We start from the raw sequence: 16,408 nt of genomic DNA on the forward strand, positions 1-16,408 counted from the left end.
TTAGTTATCACAGCAAGATTTCCCAAAATTAAATCAAGTGTTTTCGTTGCGTAACCATAACCTTCTATTTCCCTTTTTATTAGTCAAAATTTTAATTTATTTCCACTTTATTATGCAGCAAATGATTAAAGTCCAGAATAAAATCTGTTTTTATTATTATTATTATTATTATTATTATTATTATTATTATTATTATTATTATTATTATTATTATTAACCTTCTGATGAGCATTTAAATATAGATTCTGTCATTGATGATAATGTTTTGCAGCGTAGTGTTGGACGATGTATTTTCAGTTATCTAACTATGTATATAATTGTTGTTGTTGACCACTATTGGCATCTCAGGAAACTCTCAAAATCATACCGGCTCTGATTTAAAGGGCCAGTTCACTGCATGTACTAACTCAATATTTTCAACTTCCAAACATCTATGGGATCGGAGAGATGTTTTACTCGGTGAGGAACACATTTCAGTCACGTTGAAGGCCGAAGAACCGAAACATTTTGTCTCAATGAAGTTAATTGAAAGTCAATGGGCAGCGTGCAGGAATTCTCCCCTATTTGGACATTTCTAAACGCACCTGTCTCCATGAAACTGAAGATGTGCCTTCACAGCTGAGATTCAGAGGGTTTGAAAATGTTGCTATTTGAAAACTGAGATGGTTTTATTCCACAAATGGAAGATCCACACACTTTTTCTATTTTTTTTTAAGAGAAAGAAATTAAATTGTGGACAAAAGGCAACAGCTCCAACGATGTCTTGGTTAAAAAAAACTCAACAAACAAACAAAGTAATGTCATAAATGATCTAAGAATTTGCAATTTGGGATGTTTTTATTATTTGAATTTTGCCGCAATTATCCAAAGTCACACTTTTTGCATCTTTGCATCCTTTTGTTTAATCAGCGTTAGACAAAAAGGACTCTGGAAGCATATATTGGCTGAATTTTGGTGGCATGAAGAAGAAGAAGATGCGAACGTCGGCTGAAAGACAGTGGCTTGTTTGTGAAAGTGAAGTTGACGATAAGGCACTTATCGGCAGGATGGCGGTGGATGCCGGGTTACGCAGCAGATAGGAGGGGTTGATGGAGAAGGGAGGAGGAGGCGGTGGTGGTGGTGGTGGTGGTGGTGGGCAGGTCACACTGGCTCCATTCAGGCCCTAAGACAACACCACACAGAATGATAGACTCCTCAGGATTGTTTGTCCCTCATGGACCATTCTCCCTCCTGTCTCCCTCAATGGCACCCTTAGCCGCACATGAGAGGCTCTCACAGGTACCAGAGAGTGTGTGTGGGAGACTGTGTGTGTGTGTGTGTGTGTGTGTGTTTGAAGGGTGGAGTGGGGTGGTGGAGGTGGGGTTGTATTTTAGAGCTAAAGCCTCCTAGTCCTATGGTTGATTGCCCCGCTATAGAGACTCACTCAGTGGCTCTGAAAGGCTCCCTCAGACACCAGTGAATAAACTCTTACTCTTACGCTTCCATACATCACCCTCCTCCTCCTCCTCCTCCTCCTCCTCCTCCTCCTCCCTCTGGCAGATCCACCCCCTTCCACTCTTTCTCACTTTGAATTTTCAGGGGGATTTGAGCAGAAAACCCTCCTCCCCTCCCCAAAAGTCTTCCACACGTCTCCAGAAAAAAAAAAGCAGTATTCGCCTTTCTCTCAAGTGTCTCGTGCTCAAAGACGTTCACGACTCAAAATGGACAGTCAACATTTCCATAGTGATCATTGTAGGATGCTATTTGGATATTCATGACAAATCCAAACACCCTTCGGATTCGTTTACCTCTGAATGTTTTTTTTTAGCTTCAGGAAGGACGTCAGTGGTATTTAGCTAACAGATACATACTTAGATGCAGGATGAAATAATCACATCTGATTGATTTCCTGTCAGCTGATCACATCCAGCAGTGGCAGGAAACGGAAGCGCTCGTCTCCCGTCAGTCGGCTTCCTTCCTGTCGACACATGAAAGCTGCTGAGTCGGCGGCGTCATCCCGGCGAGCTAACCATTAGCCTGCGTCTCTAAAGGCCCGGTTAGCACCGCGGCGGCTCCTGTCAGCAGTTTCCTGGCTGCAGAAAGAAGCCCTCCGACACTCAGTGACACATGAGCGGGATGACTCGTCCTGAGTGATGACTAAGTTACCAAGTAACTATAGGAACACAGTTTTCATGTGGGTCTACTTTTCCTCCGTTTCAGCAGAATATATTGAAAGTCAGACTTTCCACTCAACATGATGTAAGCTCATAAAGTAGCGCTGTTGTTGTAAATATTGACAGAAGATTGTTTATGAAATGACTCTTTGGTTATGGTTGCTCAGGTTTAGTGCAGGTTTTGGGGGAATTGAGTTTGTTATAGTTTGGGAAACGTTGCTATCTTGGTCGCAGTAATAACCTTGAACCTTGAAATTCTCTGCTGGTAAGAACCAGGAAATGAATGTGGCGGATCAGCTAATTAGATCATTCAACTGGGAGAAGAAGACCACAAACGTCCTGGGAGAACTGTGAGAATGAATTATGAGCAGAAGAACGTTGTTATTCTGCTGATTAATGAGAGAAAACCGAGAAAGGAGTGGGATATCTTGAATGGTCGTCTCTCAGCGGTGTAGATGTGCAGTGAAGATGAAGAGGGAGTCACTGCGTCCTCAAAGACCTGGGCGGTGAGGCTTTCCACACAGTTGGTTTGATTGACACTGTCTGTCACATTCAATGAACTCCACTCGCTCATCCTTTTTTTCTTCTTCTTACCCCCCCTTTCCTCCCCGGGTTACATATGAGGGGACGATTCAAGTTTTGCAGTTATTCATTCATCGTTTTTATCTGTTTGACTGTTAATTAGCCCCTTTTCCCAACACTGACATTTCCATTCTTAAACCCTCTGACTTCCCAGTCACTGTCGTACATTTACATTCTCTAACCTTTCTATGTAAAGCCAAGTGGCCAGAGGAGCTGCATGTTGCCTCCTTATGGTGCAGCCCGGTTTAAAGCCATTCAAATTCAGCCTCAGTGTGGAGGTGCAGGGCTTTGCATATTCCTCAGTCCTCTGGGACCTCGGCCTACCTTTGTCTGCACCTCAGCCTCGTAGACCTCGGGGACTTCTTTGCTGTGATCAGGCCTCCATTTAAACAAGTGAAACAAAAGCAGCATTTAAACCAACCAGGTTTCCTCTATCAGAGATTTATTTGCAAGCTGTTGCCCTTCTGCTCCTCATCCGACGGTACATGCTAATTCCTTTTCCAAATCTGCACCTTACCTGCTTTTTGCACACTTTGGAATCAGTCTTTCTGGAAGGGAAAGATTTTGTTCACTTCTATTTATTGAGTGAAACTAGACCAACTGATTACTTGTCTTTTTTCTCTCCATCTGGTATTTTCTTTTCAATGACACATTCGGACACTTCAGACTCTTCTTCAACAATAGATCTAATATAGGCGACCCTCCAGCCCTCTCCCTCACCTCTGTTTCAATCGTCTCATGCACTTGTGGGGAACTAAGGCTTAAATTAGTCTGCTTAGAAACGGAGAAGTGCCTTAATTAAAACTTTATCCCCCCCTCTCCAAATCCCCCTCTCCTCTCATCGTCCTCCCCTCCGCCGCCGCCGGCGTCCGACACACAGAAGGGAGACGTCGTTGACTTGCACTCCAAGGCCTCCGCTTGTTCGCCCGCCTCAATAGAAACTCCCCGTTAGATACAATGACCTTGCAAATTAAAGGAATGACTGTCCAAATTAAATCAAGCAAGGCAGCCCCATGCAGGCAGCCTGAGTCTGAGCTTAGCCTGGTCTCTGCTCCCCCCCTCCCCTCCTCCTTCCAACCCTTCAGTCTTTCTCATAAGCGAGAGGTGAGCAGAGAGAGTGAATGGAGGGTTTTCTTCACAGTCCTCCTTGAGATGCTACTTCTTGCTAATTAACTGGTGCTCTTTGTCATCTCCTCTATGAGTATGGAGGACCTCAGGGAGCCTGAATGGAGCTTTCTCAAACTGGCAACCCTTGCCAACTGTCTCTTGCTCTCATGCTCTCGTCATTCTCCTCCCTTTGTGAGATGTTGCAATAGCGAATTAATTGATGGTGCTTTTATTAATTCGTGGGGTTTTTTTGGCGCGCCATTGATGCCTCTATCGTTGCTAACAAACAATTTGGGGGGGTGGGAATTTGGGTCGTTAGAAATTAATTTTCATATGAAAGAGGAGTAAAAACATGAACTTCAAAGTGTGTAAGTGCGTGTGTGTGTGTGTGTGTGTGTGTGTGGTGTCTTTGCATGTGAATGCAGCCATGATCCTTGGACTCAGGAGATCAGGATCTCTAATCCTTGAAATATTGTCCCGTTTCAATGAATGGTGTAAAATTGGAACATATGTGTCATTAATCTGTAAATGCCTCATTATAGCGTGATGGTCTGTTTGCATCCTCTCACACACTAGTTCTCACACACATCCCATATTACAGTCATAGCATATAAAAATGAAAGAATATACATGCAGACATTTCAGATGCTGCAGATTTACTACAATGCATGAGTAGTACTTTGTGTCTCTCACAAGGGATGATAGCTATAGTTCCCATCCTTCTGCTGGGATCTGGCTGATAGTGGGAGATCTGGCCAGGCTGTGCTGGTTTTACACACGTCATAAAGCTAACAGGGTTGGACTCCCTGACTGTGACACTGAGATTTGCTTCTCCCCTTCATCAATTAGTCTCCCCTTGTCCCCCACTTTATCGGCCTCTGAGAAAAGACCATAAAGACCTATCAAACCATAAACACAGAAAGCAAGTCGATGGGGAAACACTCGTGAGAACCAAGCCCATGGATAATAGCTGGACTCACATCGTCCCATTAAAACCAGAATGTAAAACAACTGGAACCAAAACTTGTGCAACCAATCAGGCCACTCCAAGTTTCCACATCTTCCCTGAACAGAAGCTGTGTTGAGCTCCTTAATCCGGCTCGTATTTTACCAAATGAACGGATAACGTTTTCTTCTCAAAGCTTTACCTCAAGTGATTTTTTTCTCCGAAGCCAAAGTGAAAGTTTCAAATTCCTGCTCGGCGGCTTGTTGTCTTTGGAGTGGTCTCTCGCTCGGGCCATTGTGCTCCCCTTGACCTTAAGTGTCTTATCATTTGGCCCCGCGGAGCAGAGGTCACGCTGCAATAGGTGACCCTTCCCCCCTGTCCGCCCCATTCGGCTTTTGTACAATTACAAGAGGTCTCTAGGAAGACTCTCCAGCTAAAGATAATATACAAAGTACCCTGCGATCCAGCTTTGAAGCACCAACATGGGAAGACGAATGGAGATTTGGATTCAGAGCAAGATTTACAGACTTCTACTACTATTCTACTGCAATATTCTACTATTATCGACTATTCTTAATGCTTCTAGAAAAGATAGTCTTCCACGTTGTTCCTGATGGACTGGCTTAACCCCACATCCTGGTCAGGAGTTCATCGCGAGAGGCCAAATACAATCCGGGTGTCTCTTTGTTGGCTCAGCTGATCGCCAGGAGGAGAAGAGAAAACCATGGAAGTGCTGGTGCGTCTCGCTGTGTCTCTGATCAGGATAAACTGTGTCATTTCTCACTCATTAAAGCTGAAACGGCTGCGAGCTCAACACGGCCGCTAAACCTGAGGAGGGAGAAGGCCTAAGAAGAGAAGAAAGGAGGAAATGGACTGCAGGAGACGGTGAAAGGGATAGGCGAGTGATGGGTTGGGGATCTGACAAGCAGAAAGGGGGGAGTGTAAGACCTGCTGGAGCGGAGGTCACCTCACCTAGGGCCCATTTAATCCGCCATAATGCAATGATGGGATCAATTACAGGCCACACTGGGGCTGAGATCCAGCACAGGCCAATGGCTCCAAATGGCTGGATGTGACTTTGAGATGCAGGACTTTGACTGCTCGAGGAATCCTGGGGGGTCCGCTGTGTGGAAAGTCAGACCACATTACTGCTGTGTGTATGACCACAGACCCCGATGGTCATCATGCCTCACGGAGCTTCAACGGGGTAAATTGACCGACTGGTCAACATCCGGGATGAAGAGAACGGCGGCGGCCGAGTCAGCTTCAGGCCGAGGCTGTAACTCATTGTGATTGGATTCTCAATTAATCTGTGGAGGATTTTTTCAGTGTTATTGGTTGTTGTAATAAAAAGCTCCCAGAATCTAACCAACCAACAGTCTAAAGCCCAAAGGTGATTAATATACAATTAAACAAGAGAGAGGCTGGAACCACAGATGATAAATTACTCAAATTGATGTCCAATTACAATTAATAATATTGTAATTATTTCAGCTCATCCATATTAGATAGAACAGTGTTATACCAGATTTCAGGGGCTTTAATATAAACACAATCATATGTTTGGCAAGAATAAGCCAAGGTTTGCCCCTTTTTAAGATGACAAAAGACGATTTGGACTCGGATCATTAAGATTTTATGTGTAAAGTTATAATTTAATTTCATAAAAAACCTAAGAGGTCACTAGTATATCATGAAAAGTCAAAATGACAGTATCATATGTCATAAAACGCCTTTTATGTCTTTAAAAAGTCATATAAAGTCACAGTAAATCGCAGGCTCTGCACAATATTCATTCAACATACTTTTTTGTAAATAAAAATAAGTCTCTTCGGATGAATTGTAACCACACGCTTCCTGAGACGTGTAACTATGGTAATCGTGCCAACCTCAGGAGACCATGATAGGATTTCTTTTTTTCAATATTGCAACGAGCAACTTTGAATCTTGTACTGTATGGACACATGCATTGAAGCGCTGTCTGTCATGAACGCTGTTGTCACTTTCGCATTGCATTGTGGGAGTTTTAGGTCAGCGTAGTGTTTACAATAAAACTAGTACTAACAGTATGTCTTAAAAGGCCATTGTAGTGGTAATTTAATGTGGCTCACCGTCTCATTTCAAATCAAAAAGACTGGAAGATAAAGACAAAATAATGTGACAGTGAATAAAGAAATTAAACGATGAATGCATCCAAATATTAGAGTTATGAATGGAGAATCTCAACATGCATCTCCATATATGATGTCTAAAGAGCATTAAAGTCATCTCCATGCATGCTGAATTCAACAAGTGCAAGTAAAGAACATTATTTTGAGTTACAGCATCAGAAAAGGCTCCCGTTGTCGTCTCTTGAAATTAAATGAAATCCACAGAATCTGAAGGTCGTACGTGTTATTTTTTCTTTTGGTCACGTTCATCGCGACAACGTAAACACTGAACTCTTGCTCCCGGCTCCTTGTTTTTTTTTGCCTCAACTTGAAAGAAGATGAGTGAAAAAAGCTAAATGTTCTGTCGTTTTGTTGTTGATCTTCGATTAATCATGAGAGGCCAAGTGCGAGAACCGTGTCCAGCCTTGTTTATGCAGGGCTCAGCTAGGGCTCTTTCAAACACACACACACACACACACACACACACACACACACACACACACACACACACACACACACACACACACACACACACACACACACACACACACACACACACACACACACACACAGCGGCACATGCAAACACACACTTGTGCAGCAGCAGTGCTGAAAAGATCACTGGTTTCCTCCTGTTATGCAAATGCATCAAAACGCTTGAGTGAGAATTATATATGAATCCAATGAGGCTTTTTCTCTCTTTTAGAAATGCTTAGCCACAAGTACTGAGAGCCCTCAATGGCAAGCGTCCGCTTCACTCCCTAGCCATGCGTATTATTCAGCTTGACGAGACGCAAACTGACATAAGCACCCAGGCTCACTTTCACCCACTGGCAATCCGATTATATGGCCAACACGGCATCAATGCTGCAGGGCCAACAGGCAGCGGAGTCCGTCAAGCATCCCCTCCTCCACCCAAGCCCCTTCTTTCCCCCATTCATACCTTCTTCTTCTTCAACTGCTGTGAACAGCTCCCCCTCCCACATACATACACACTTCTCCTCGCCTCCAGCCCCAGTAAACAACAAACCTCCTGGTCGGAGTCGTCTTTTTAGGCCCAAACTTTCTTGGAAGGATGAAAATCGTGTGATTGTTCCCCCTTTTTTCATGGATGCACCGTTCATTGTGCCGACACAAGCTCATTCTATCATCACTTTTGCTGCACGTGACTCCTGCGAACACGCGTTTTTATAGCGTTTATCAGGCATGTGCTCGCCGGCTGTGCGGAGCACAAAGACAGTATTAGGCAGCTGCATGTAGTGGCCTCCTGAACCCTTCATTCATTTCATAATCATCAGATATCAGCGGCTATATCTATATCAAACAAGCGCTTCGGGGTCGGCCCCGATCCAGGGGAGTCACCGCTAATGTCACGATGGGACTCCTAAGCTAAACCGGTGTTGACAACCACACAGCCCCGGCCTTCTTCTCCGCACCAGCGGTGACGCTTGGGTCCTCAGACGGGGCAGTGGGTGTTTACATGACGCTACCCCCGAAAAGACTGCCAGGTGCTTGGGGTGGGGGTGGAGGAGGGTGGAGGCTCAGGCTCCGCTTGCAAATCGCCCCGCATCCGTGAAACTAATGTAGAGATGAGATTAAACCCGCAGAAAGATACATTTGCAATTGATTAACACTGAGCTACTGTGACCAATTGTATATACTTTTGAGGGAGTGTGTGTGTGTGTGTGTGTGTCTGTGTGTGTGTGTGTGTGTGTGTGTGTGTGTGTGTGTGTGTGTGTGTGTGTGTGTGTGTGTGTGTGTGTGTGTGTGTGTCACTGCCAGATTATTGTTCAAACTAAATAGGTTGGATAAGCAACAACTTCTAACACACGTCCGGTGTTTGTGACGCTTTTAGCTGCAGAATTAAAGTATTTAGATTTTGAGTTCAGGTAAAAGTCTAACGAGCCAGCGGAGGATGTTCCACCTGCCTGCCCTTATAAAACAAGGGTTTAGAGGACTACTGTGTTTCCTCTGCGCCCCTCTGTTTTGTCTGGTATTAATGAGCAATTAACTTTGCATACAAGGTCACAGACAATGGTATTGGTTGTCAGATTATGCTAATAGCGGCTGGCTGTGGCTGCACTGAAAGAGGACAGGGAATCCGTGTGAATAGAGAGGGTTGTGGCCTTTCTCCAAGATGAGAAAATGATATGCAAACTGTACCAACCTACGCTTTAAGAGGATTAGGACACCACTCGACATCCATACTGACAACTAATAAATGAACAGCCAAAAAAAAAAAAAGAAGAAGAAGGGGGAGGAGGAGGAGGAGGAGGAGGAGGAGGAGGAGGAGGGGGCAAAGTGACCTCAGTCTGCAGCAGAAAGTTTCTCCGGTTGAAAGTGGAGCTCGTTTTTTGGACACTTAATGAAAATGTAAATGTGCAGTGCGTGTTCTTAATGATGTGACTTGATGAGTTGTAAAACGTGGGAGGTGAAGATGAGATCAGAAAATGATGACAAAAGGCCCCGACTGAAAGAATTCAGCGTGGGGGGAGAGCAGACTAAAGGGCCTGGGGCGAAACTAAGAAGTTGAACTCCCGTGGCCGAGTGAGAGGGGGAACAGGTGCAGCCAGAGTTCATACAGAGCGCTTTGTGCACCGATGTGGCTCCAGTGCATTTTGGTGGAAGAGGGGAGGGGCCCATGTTTAATACAAAGTTAATATCGATTTAATGCTTGTCACTGCTCTTCTGAATCTTGTGGCATCGCTAATTCGCTCAGTGTTGAGCAGGGCTTTTTCTTTTTTTTCTTTTTTTTTGGAGCCAGATGCTGCAGGAAGCTCCGGTGCTGCCGGCGAGCTGAGGTGAAGCCGCGGCCAAAACCCCCCGAGTGGTGAAGTGAAGCCGGTCACAAACCGGAGCCACTGACATAGATGTTTGGTTAACTTCACATGGCAGGAGAGACTGTGACACTTTAGGACACCGTGAACTCCAGTCTGAAAAATGAGGTGCTCAGGTGTCCAGAAACGTTTCTTAAATAGAAATCATGATAAATGAAGATGCCTGGAAGGAGGTTAAACTGTATTATATATTCATTATAAGTTAATTCAACTCAAAGGGGCTCCTTTTTGAGTGTTATTTTATATCATTACCTTATTTTAACACGGCTGGTTATTATTATTAGTCAGTATTGCATCGTTTTTTATATGCAAAATCCCAATCTGATATGTAGCTTTCAAATAAGTGATGAAATAATTAAAGTATGAGTACCATTAAGATACTATTATATTCAACATTATGTCTCAAATTCCACTTTATTTGCTTATAAAAGTCCTTTTTAATCATATTGTTGACACTTACAAGATCCCTGTGATGTTTTAGAAAACTCTAGATGCATGTATTATACATAAATGATATGAAATATCCATAAATTGACTTTATTTTGCACGAGATTGGCAATAAAGTCAATTGCTTGCTTGTATTTGGCAACGCATGGTTCTAGGAGACAGGCTGGATGTGTCAGGGTGGATGTGTTAAGTGAAATAAATGGTTGAATCTCTCCTGCTGGTCGCTGGTTCTGAATGGCTGCAGGCCTGAGATGGATGGACTGGTGACCGGTGTCATATAAGGCTGCAACCAGTCAGCAACCAGTCAGCAACCAGTCAGCACAATCTGTCCGTCCCCGCGTGAGTGAAAAGCTTGGGGAGGTCCCTGTTTTCTCCTCGTCCCGTCCACGTCACCGATAAATAATGAGGGAATAATAAACAGTTAACCACCTGTCGGACCCGCGGCACAATGGCACGGCCCATAGAGAGGCGCTCATGCATGGGGAACATATTTACTCAGCCCCTTTCACTTAACGAAGCAGAAAGAGAGCCAAGACAATGGTTAAGTTCATCTATTTGGTAAAAAAAAAAGTTTAAAAATCACACAATATATATCACGTACAGCCAGATTGTACATCCATAAAGTAAATTAAGAATATTATAAGTGTAAGTATGGGAATCCCTGCAGGAATATCATAATCCTCATTGTCCCTATGGGGATATTTGTCTGATAAGTGAACATAAACATAATTAGGTGTTATCAATATGAATATTATAGATGGAATAGCACATTAAAGGGGAAAACAATGATTCACACGCACGAGCCGAGACAACAAACCCACAGAAACGTGGATCTGATGATGCGCTAAAGACGCTGAAATGATCCCATAATGAAGTTGTTTAATTATGATAAAGTGAGACTTAACATGGAGGGCTGATATCTCCGAGATGTGCTTTTAATGGCCTTAATTCAGCCGCGGCCAGCTGTTTTTACTCGCCCTGCTGAAGGAGCGGGGACGTGGCAAGCTTGCAAAGCTCGTCGAAATTAGTCTCGGTCAGCCAGAGCAGCCTACGCTTCCTGCTAACCATCTGCTTACCGCTCACAAAAGGAGGATTTCGGGCCGCCGAGTAAAGGAATATAGGCTCATAAAAAAGCTTTGAAGGTCTCGTTACCCGGCGGAGGTGTAGCCGTGGCGCGTTCACGTCCGTCCGCGCGTCCGAGCGTCCCTGCGCGCGCTCACACAGGCCCGGCGCACCTCTGATAACGCGCCCTAAAGCAGCATTTCACGGAGGCGTTCCCTTTTTAATTATGGGACCGTGGGCCGGTTTGTATTAGATTGGTGTCCAACAGTTAGCAGTGATTTGAGCAAACTGATTGGCTGCTTCACGTCAGACAGAAAGGTCACTCAAACAGCAGAGGTCACGTGGATTGTTCTTTAAATTAAGAAGAAAATAAAGTTATTAACACACTCTTTAAATAATTATTCTGTGTGTTGTATGCCTGATTTTAAAAACAGACTCATATTTTTTATCATTCCGAGGAATAATTTTATTTTAATACATGTTTGTTTTGTTTTAGTACATGTTGTTTTCATATATATATTTGATATATATTTGTTTGGTTAGAAAAAGTGTATAAGTATGGAATAAATATATTATGTGAAAGGTGGACCACAATTTAGAGCTATATGATAAATAAGAGTAAATACAGATCCATAAAATCATATACAAACATTTGATGTTTTTTTTTCGTTTCTAGAATTATTTTTTAAACTAAAATAAATTGTTTACACTGTTACAATTGTTTTCTGTTACACTGGCAACAATTAAGATTTTATTTTTTTCCCTCTGATTCTGCGATGCATTTTCGCCTGATTGCTTGGGTTTAACGGTTTTTTTTTTTCTTTTAGTTTTTTTTTTCGGGGCAAAGCTGACAGAACACGACTATCAGGCCTCCAAGTCGCTTTAATACGAGTTTTATATGGGGGTCTCAGTGTCCGCTCATATGAATGCGTTTTAAATCAAATCACAGATGCACTTTTATTCAGCCGGTTAAAATAGCAGAACAAAACCGTCTTTAGAAATAAAGCTCTTTTTCTTTTTCTTTTTTTTTTTAAGCGGAGCGAAGGGAGAAGGAGAGAAAGGCCGAGGGGCGCCTCCTCCGCAGCTGAGGGTGACAGTTAGTTCATGGTTAACAGGATCAGGAGCGCACGGCTCAGGCCGCACACTTCTCCTGTGCGCGCTGAGCCGCGGCTCCTGCGCGCTGAATGGAGGAGAAAAAGAGTGATATTTAACACATCTGTTAAAGCGTTTTGATAGCAGAAATCCGTTTAAGGCATTATTCCATGACGAGGGCCAGATTGAGTGTTGAGAATCCTATGAAGCCCTAAATCTGATTTACATTTGATATGCTGCGTTGCAACTAGTAGATTTAACACAATACACTCTTATTCTATTAATAAATAGTCTAAAATCCACTATCAGCAGCCTGTAGGTGTTTATTTTTCACCACTGGAAACAGAATAAAAGAATACGTTTACATCTTTAACGAGAAGGCTGTATATTTTTTATAATCTGCATGACAGAAAGACATCCTGAATGGGAACGAATAAAGTATCTTTTTTTCTTCGGTTCTCATTAAAAGTCCCCATATAATGACTGAATGTGTAAAGATTGCTCTTTAATTAGGCCGCTTGCCTCTGCCAAACAAAACAAATTGAAAGGAAAGTGGTCAACATGCAAAATTGATGACTGGGCCTCTTTTGTGGTGGGGACATTGTGTGTTGCTTGCTTATGAAGTCTAATGCAATCATAAATTGCGTCCTTCGGCCAATCAGCGGGCCGGGGGATGCGGCATGAAAGCGACCCATGTGGAGAACTTTGTTGAGGCCCATTGTTGAGGCTGTCAGCTCTGAGCGGAGGGCCGGGGTGGGGGGGCAGCTCTCCTATATAACTCCTCTCCCCAGAGTGAGGAAACCAGAGGAGTTTAGCAGCCATTCACACCGACTGATTCCCTCCCAGCTGACACGAGGAGTATCTCAGATTCCACTTGTTTGTTTTTTTCCTCTCAAACCTCGGGACCATGATGATCCCAAGCGTCCTCGCTCCTCCCGCCTTCTACCCGGGGCTGTACCGGCCCGCCGCCGCCGTGCCACTCCACCACACCCTCCCGTCCGGCTTCCACACCCACTCCAGCTTTCTAGTGGAGGACCTGCTGCGGATAAGCCGGCCCGCCGCCTTCATTAACAGGACTGTTTCGTCAATGTGCGCCTCCCTTCCGACCACCACCACCACCGCCGCCGCCGCCGCGTCCTTCTGCGGCGCGCCCGCGGCGATGACGCGCGAATCGTGCTCGCCGAAAATGTCCGTGTCGAGCAGCAAGGACCCGACTTTTCTCAAGTTTGGAGTGAGCGCCATCCTCGCACCTTCACCAAAGACCGGTGAGTTCAGACGGCCTGCGCGTCAGCGCGCCTCCGCGCCGACTTTCACATTCATTCGTGTCCTTCAGGGATGATTAACATGTGTGATGTTCCTCCACAGTGTCCTCACACCCAGCACTCCACAGCTTTCACCCCAAGAACTTCCCCATCCCCTGCTTCGACGGGACCTTTCACCCCATATTCAGGACGCCTTATCTCCCAGGTAAGACGCAGCTTTTACGCACGTCTTTACGCACGTCTCCTCCTCTCTCTCTCTCTCTCTCTCTCTCTCTCTCTCTCTCTCTCTCTCTCTCTGGCTAATTGCTTTTAAATGTAAACACTCTCACACCCTTTCATATATATATTCAGCAGAAAAGAAGAAATCACTGTCTTATTAATGGGGGAGCCCTGGCCCCTGCCCGGACCCACACACCCACTCCTAATTAACCAATTATCCCAAATCGTCACGCTCTAAATTTGAGGCGGGGTAGCGAGTTATAGTCCCCCCTTCTTCCCATTGGGGGGCGTTTTGGCATTTCCCTGGCCCCGCGTTTTCCCACAGAGCCCGGGGGGCCACAGGGCCGCTGTGGCGGGCAACAAAGCCTTCAGCACCGTGACCAATTTGGCCAGCTCCCACCGGGCGAACCACCCACAAACCCCGGAGAGTGACTTTTACCAGGAGGGGGGCAAAGGCGTGAACCAGTCATGCACTAATTTCCCTATTAGGCGCTATTGAGCGTTTTCAATATTCTCACAAGACCACATAGCGCGTCGTTGTTCCTGATTCTTCTGCGGCCACAGGCCAGCTACTGTCAGGAGGACGTCCAGTTAGCACGACGCGGACTCGCAGTTTTTTTTTCTCCGAAAAGTCTCCAAAATGTCCCAGCCGGGGGAGAAGCTTGTCCCTGCGTGCTGCACGGCCCACAGGATAGGTTACCACTGACCTCCAGTCAGCGCACTCTCTGTGCCCTAAACGCTCATTCTCCTAGCGGGCCAATCAACGCGTTGAGATAAAGAATAATCTCTTAGAAAAGTCTATAAAGTCGCTAGTCCGTGCTTTCATTCAGAGAAATCATAATGGAGATGGAGTCTTTTCATGGTCTCAGCTGAATGCCTCAACAAAACAACTCCAGCGTCCTGAATAGCTTTTCGTGTTCATTTAATGAAAATGATTTGAAGGCACGAAGAAGGAAAAAAAAAAAAAAGCGCCATTCCCCTCCACTCTTCACCCCCCCTCCGGGCATCAGTATTCTGGTATGCAGTTGTGTTTAGTTTGAAAGTGTAAATCTCCTTTTGTTGCGATAATATATGGCCTTCGCCGCCTGTCCAGAGTCTTTTCTGCGTTAGTTCATTACTACACAATTACCGTTCACGGTTTATTAACTCCTCTATCCGCCCTCACAGGGTTCCTTAAAGGATATGCTACCTCTTTACCATACCAATGCGGTTGGGGACCGGCCAATGTGCTAATTAGTCACCTCGTGCCATTTCACTCAAAACGGAGACGTATCGCAGAGTTCCAAAGGGAGAAGACTTCTAATAATAACCGGTCGAGAAGTTGTGGGCTTAAATAGAAATCATTGTATGCATATAGATGCCTGGAAGGGGAGGGGGTGAGTTTAGATGCGTCAAGAAGTGAGATGTTTCATGATATAATTTCTTCTCTGCGAACAGATTTCTTTATGAGATGTGTCAAAGAATACAAATAGGTTCTAATGTCTTGTTTTGTTTTGTTTTTGTTTTGTAGCATCCTCATCCGTTGTCCCCATCCCCGGGACCTTCTCCTGGCCGCTGGCCGCCAGAGGCAAACCCCGGAGAGGGATGCTGAGGAGGGCGGTGTTCTCCGATGTACAGCGCAAGGCCTTGGAGAAAATGTTCCAGAAACAGAAATACATCAGCAAGCCCGACAGGAAGAAGCTGGCCTCCAAGCTGGGCCTAAAAGACTCACAGGTAAAACCTCCCAATGAATGAAATGTTTAATTATGTCGTGCGTAATTCGCGCGTAAAGACGCTGTTGCGCATTCCACTGCGCCCGACAAGGAACCTTTTTTTGACTCGTCCATTTCCTCCCCTGGCTACAGGTGAAAATCTGGTTCCAGAACCGGCGAATGAAGTGGAGGAACTCCAAGGAACGGGAGCTGCTGTCATCCGGTGGCTGCCGCGAGCAGACGCTGCCCACCAAAGCGAACCCGCACCCGGACCTCAGCGATGTGGGCAAGAAGTCCTCAGCTGAGGAGGAAGAGGAGGAGGAAGAATTCAGACGAGAGAGAATGAGAGCTGGGTCCAGCATCTCCTCTCCTTCTCTCTCCAGTAAGCACTCAGACTTCTCAGAGTCAGACGAAGAAGAAATAACAGTATCTTAATTTATTTAATTAAAACAAAAAGCAAATATAGAAAGAGTATAACCCATGTTTTGTTTTCACATGAGACTGTGACCAGATGTGTAAGAAGCTGCTGGCCCTGAAAGAGGACTCCGTAAATGTCAATGTTAAAAAAACAAAACCAACTTTCACTCAAGTTTGTGCACTGAACAGGATCTGCTTCTGACACACAATTTGCTGTTTTGCACAGCTTTGTTCAATTGTACAGTATTTTGTACAATTTTGTATGGAAATTTTATGCCAAGAATATTGAGTTACTTTTACCCTTGACCTTGAATAGAGTTGTTTATTGAAATATGTAGCTATTTCGTTAATAATTTATATGGATTCCTTTAATAAGTATGTTGTATTATGTGCTGTATATATGTTTATTTCACACTTTTTGTACAAATACCAAATAAAATTGT

The 16,408-nt window shown here is 44.6% G+C and overlaps 1 protein-coding gene across 1 annotated transcript; it reads left to right on the forward strand.

Annotated features, from left to right (window-relative positions):
- The first annotated feature begins 13,225 nt into the window (after positions 1–13,225).
- On the forward strand, positions 13,226–16,074 carry dbx1a (developing brain homeobox 1a). Its single transcript, XM_084006395.1, has 4 exons — positions 13,226–13,641; positions 13,742–13,843; positions 15,368–15,570; positions 15,702–16,074. The coding sequence occupies exons 1-4, from the start codon at positions 13,284–13,286 to the stop codon at positions 15,981–15,983; spliced, it is 945 nt and encodes a 314-aa protein (XP_083862521.1). The 5' UTR covers positions 13,226–13,283; the 3' UTR covers positions 15,984–16,074.
- The last annotated feature ends 334 nt before the right edge of the window (positions 16,075–16,408 follow it).

Source organism: Eutrigla gurnardus (genome assembly GCF_963514095.1).
Source record: "Eutrigla gurnardus genome assembly, chromosome: 1".
Classification (NCBI taxonomy): domain Eukaryota; kingdom Metazoa; phylum Chordata; class Actinopteri; order Perciformes; family Triglidae; genus Eutrigla; species Eutrigla gurnardus.

Coding starts and splice junctions, on each gene's coding strand:
- dbx1a (XM_084006395.1), top strand. CDS start 13,284: ATGATGATCCCAAGCGTCCTCGCTCCTCCCGCCTTCTACCCGGGGCTG. Junction 13,642..13,741: donor CGCACCTTCACCAAAGACCG/GTGAGTTCAGAC, acceptor GTTCCTCCACAG/TGTCCTCACACCCAGCACTC. Junction 15,571..15,701: donor TGGGCCTAAAAGACTCACAG/GTAAAACCTCCC, acceptor CCCTGGCTACAG/GTGAAAATCTGGTTCCAGAA.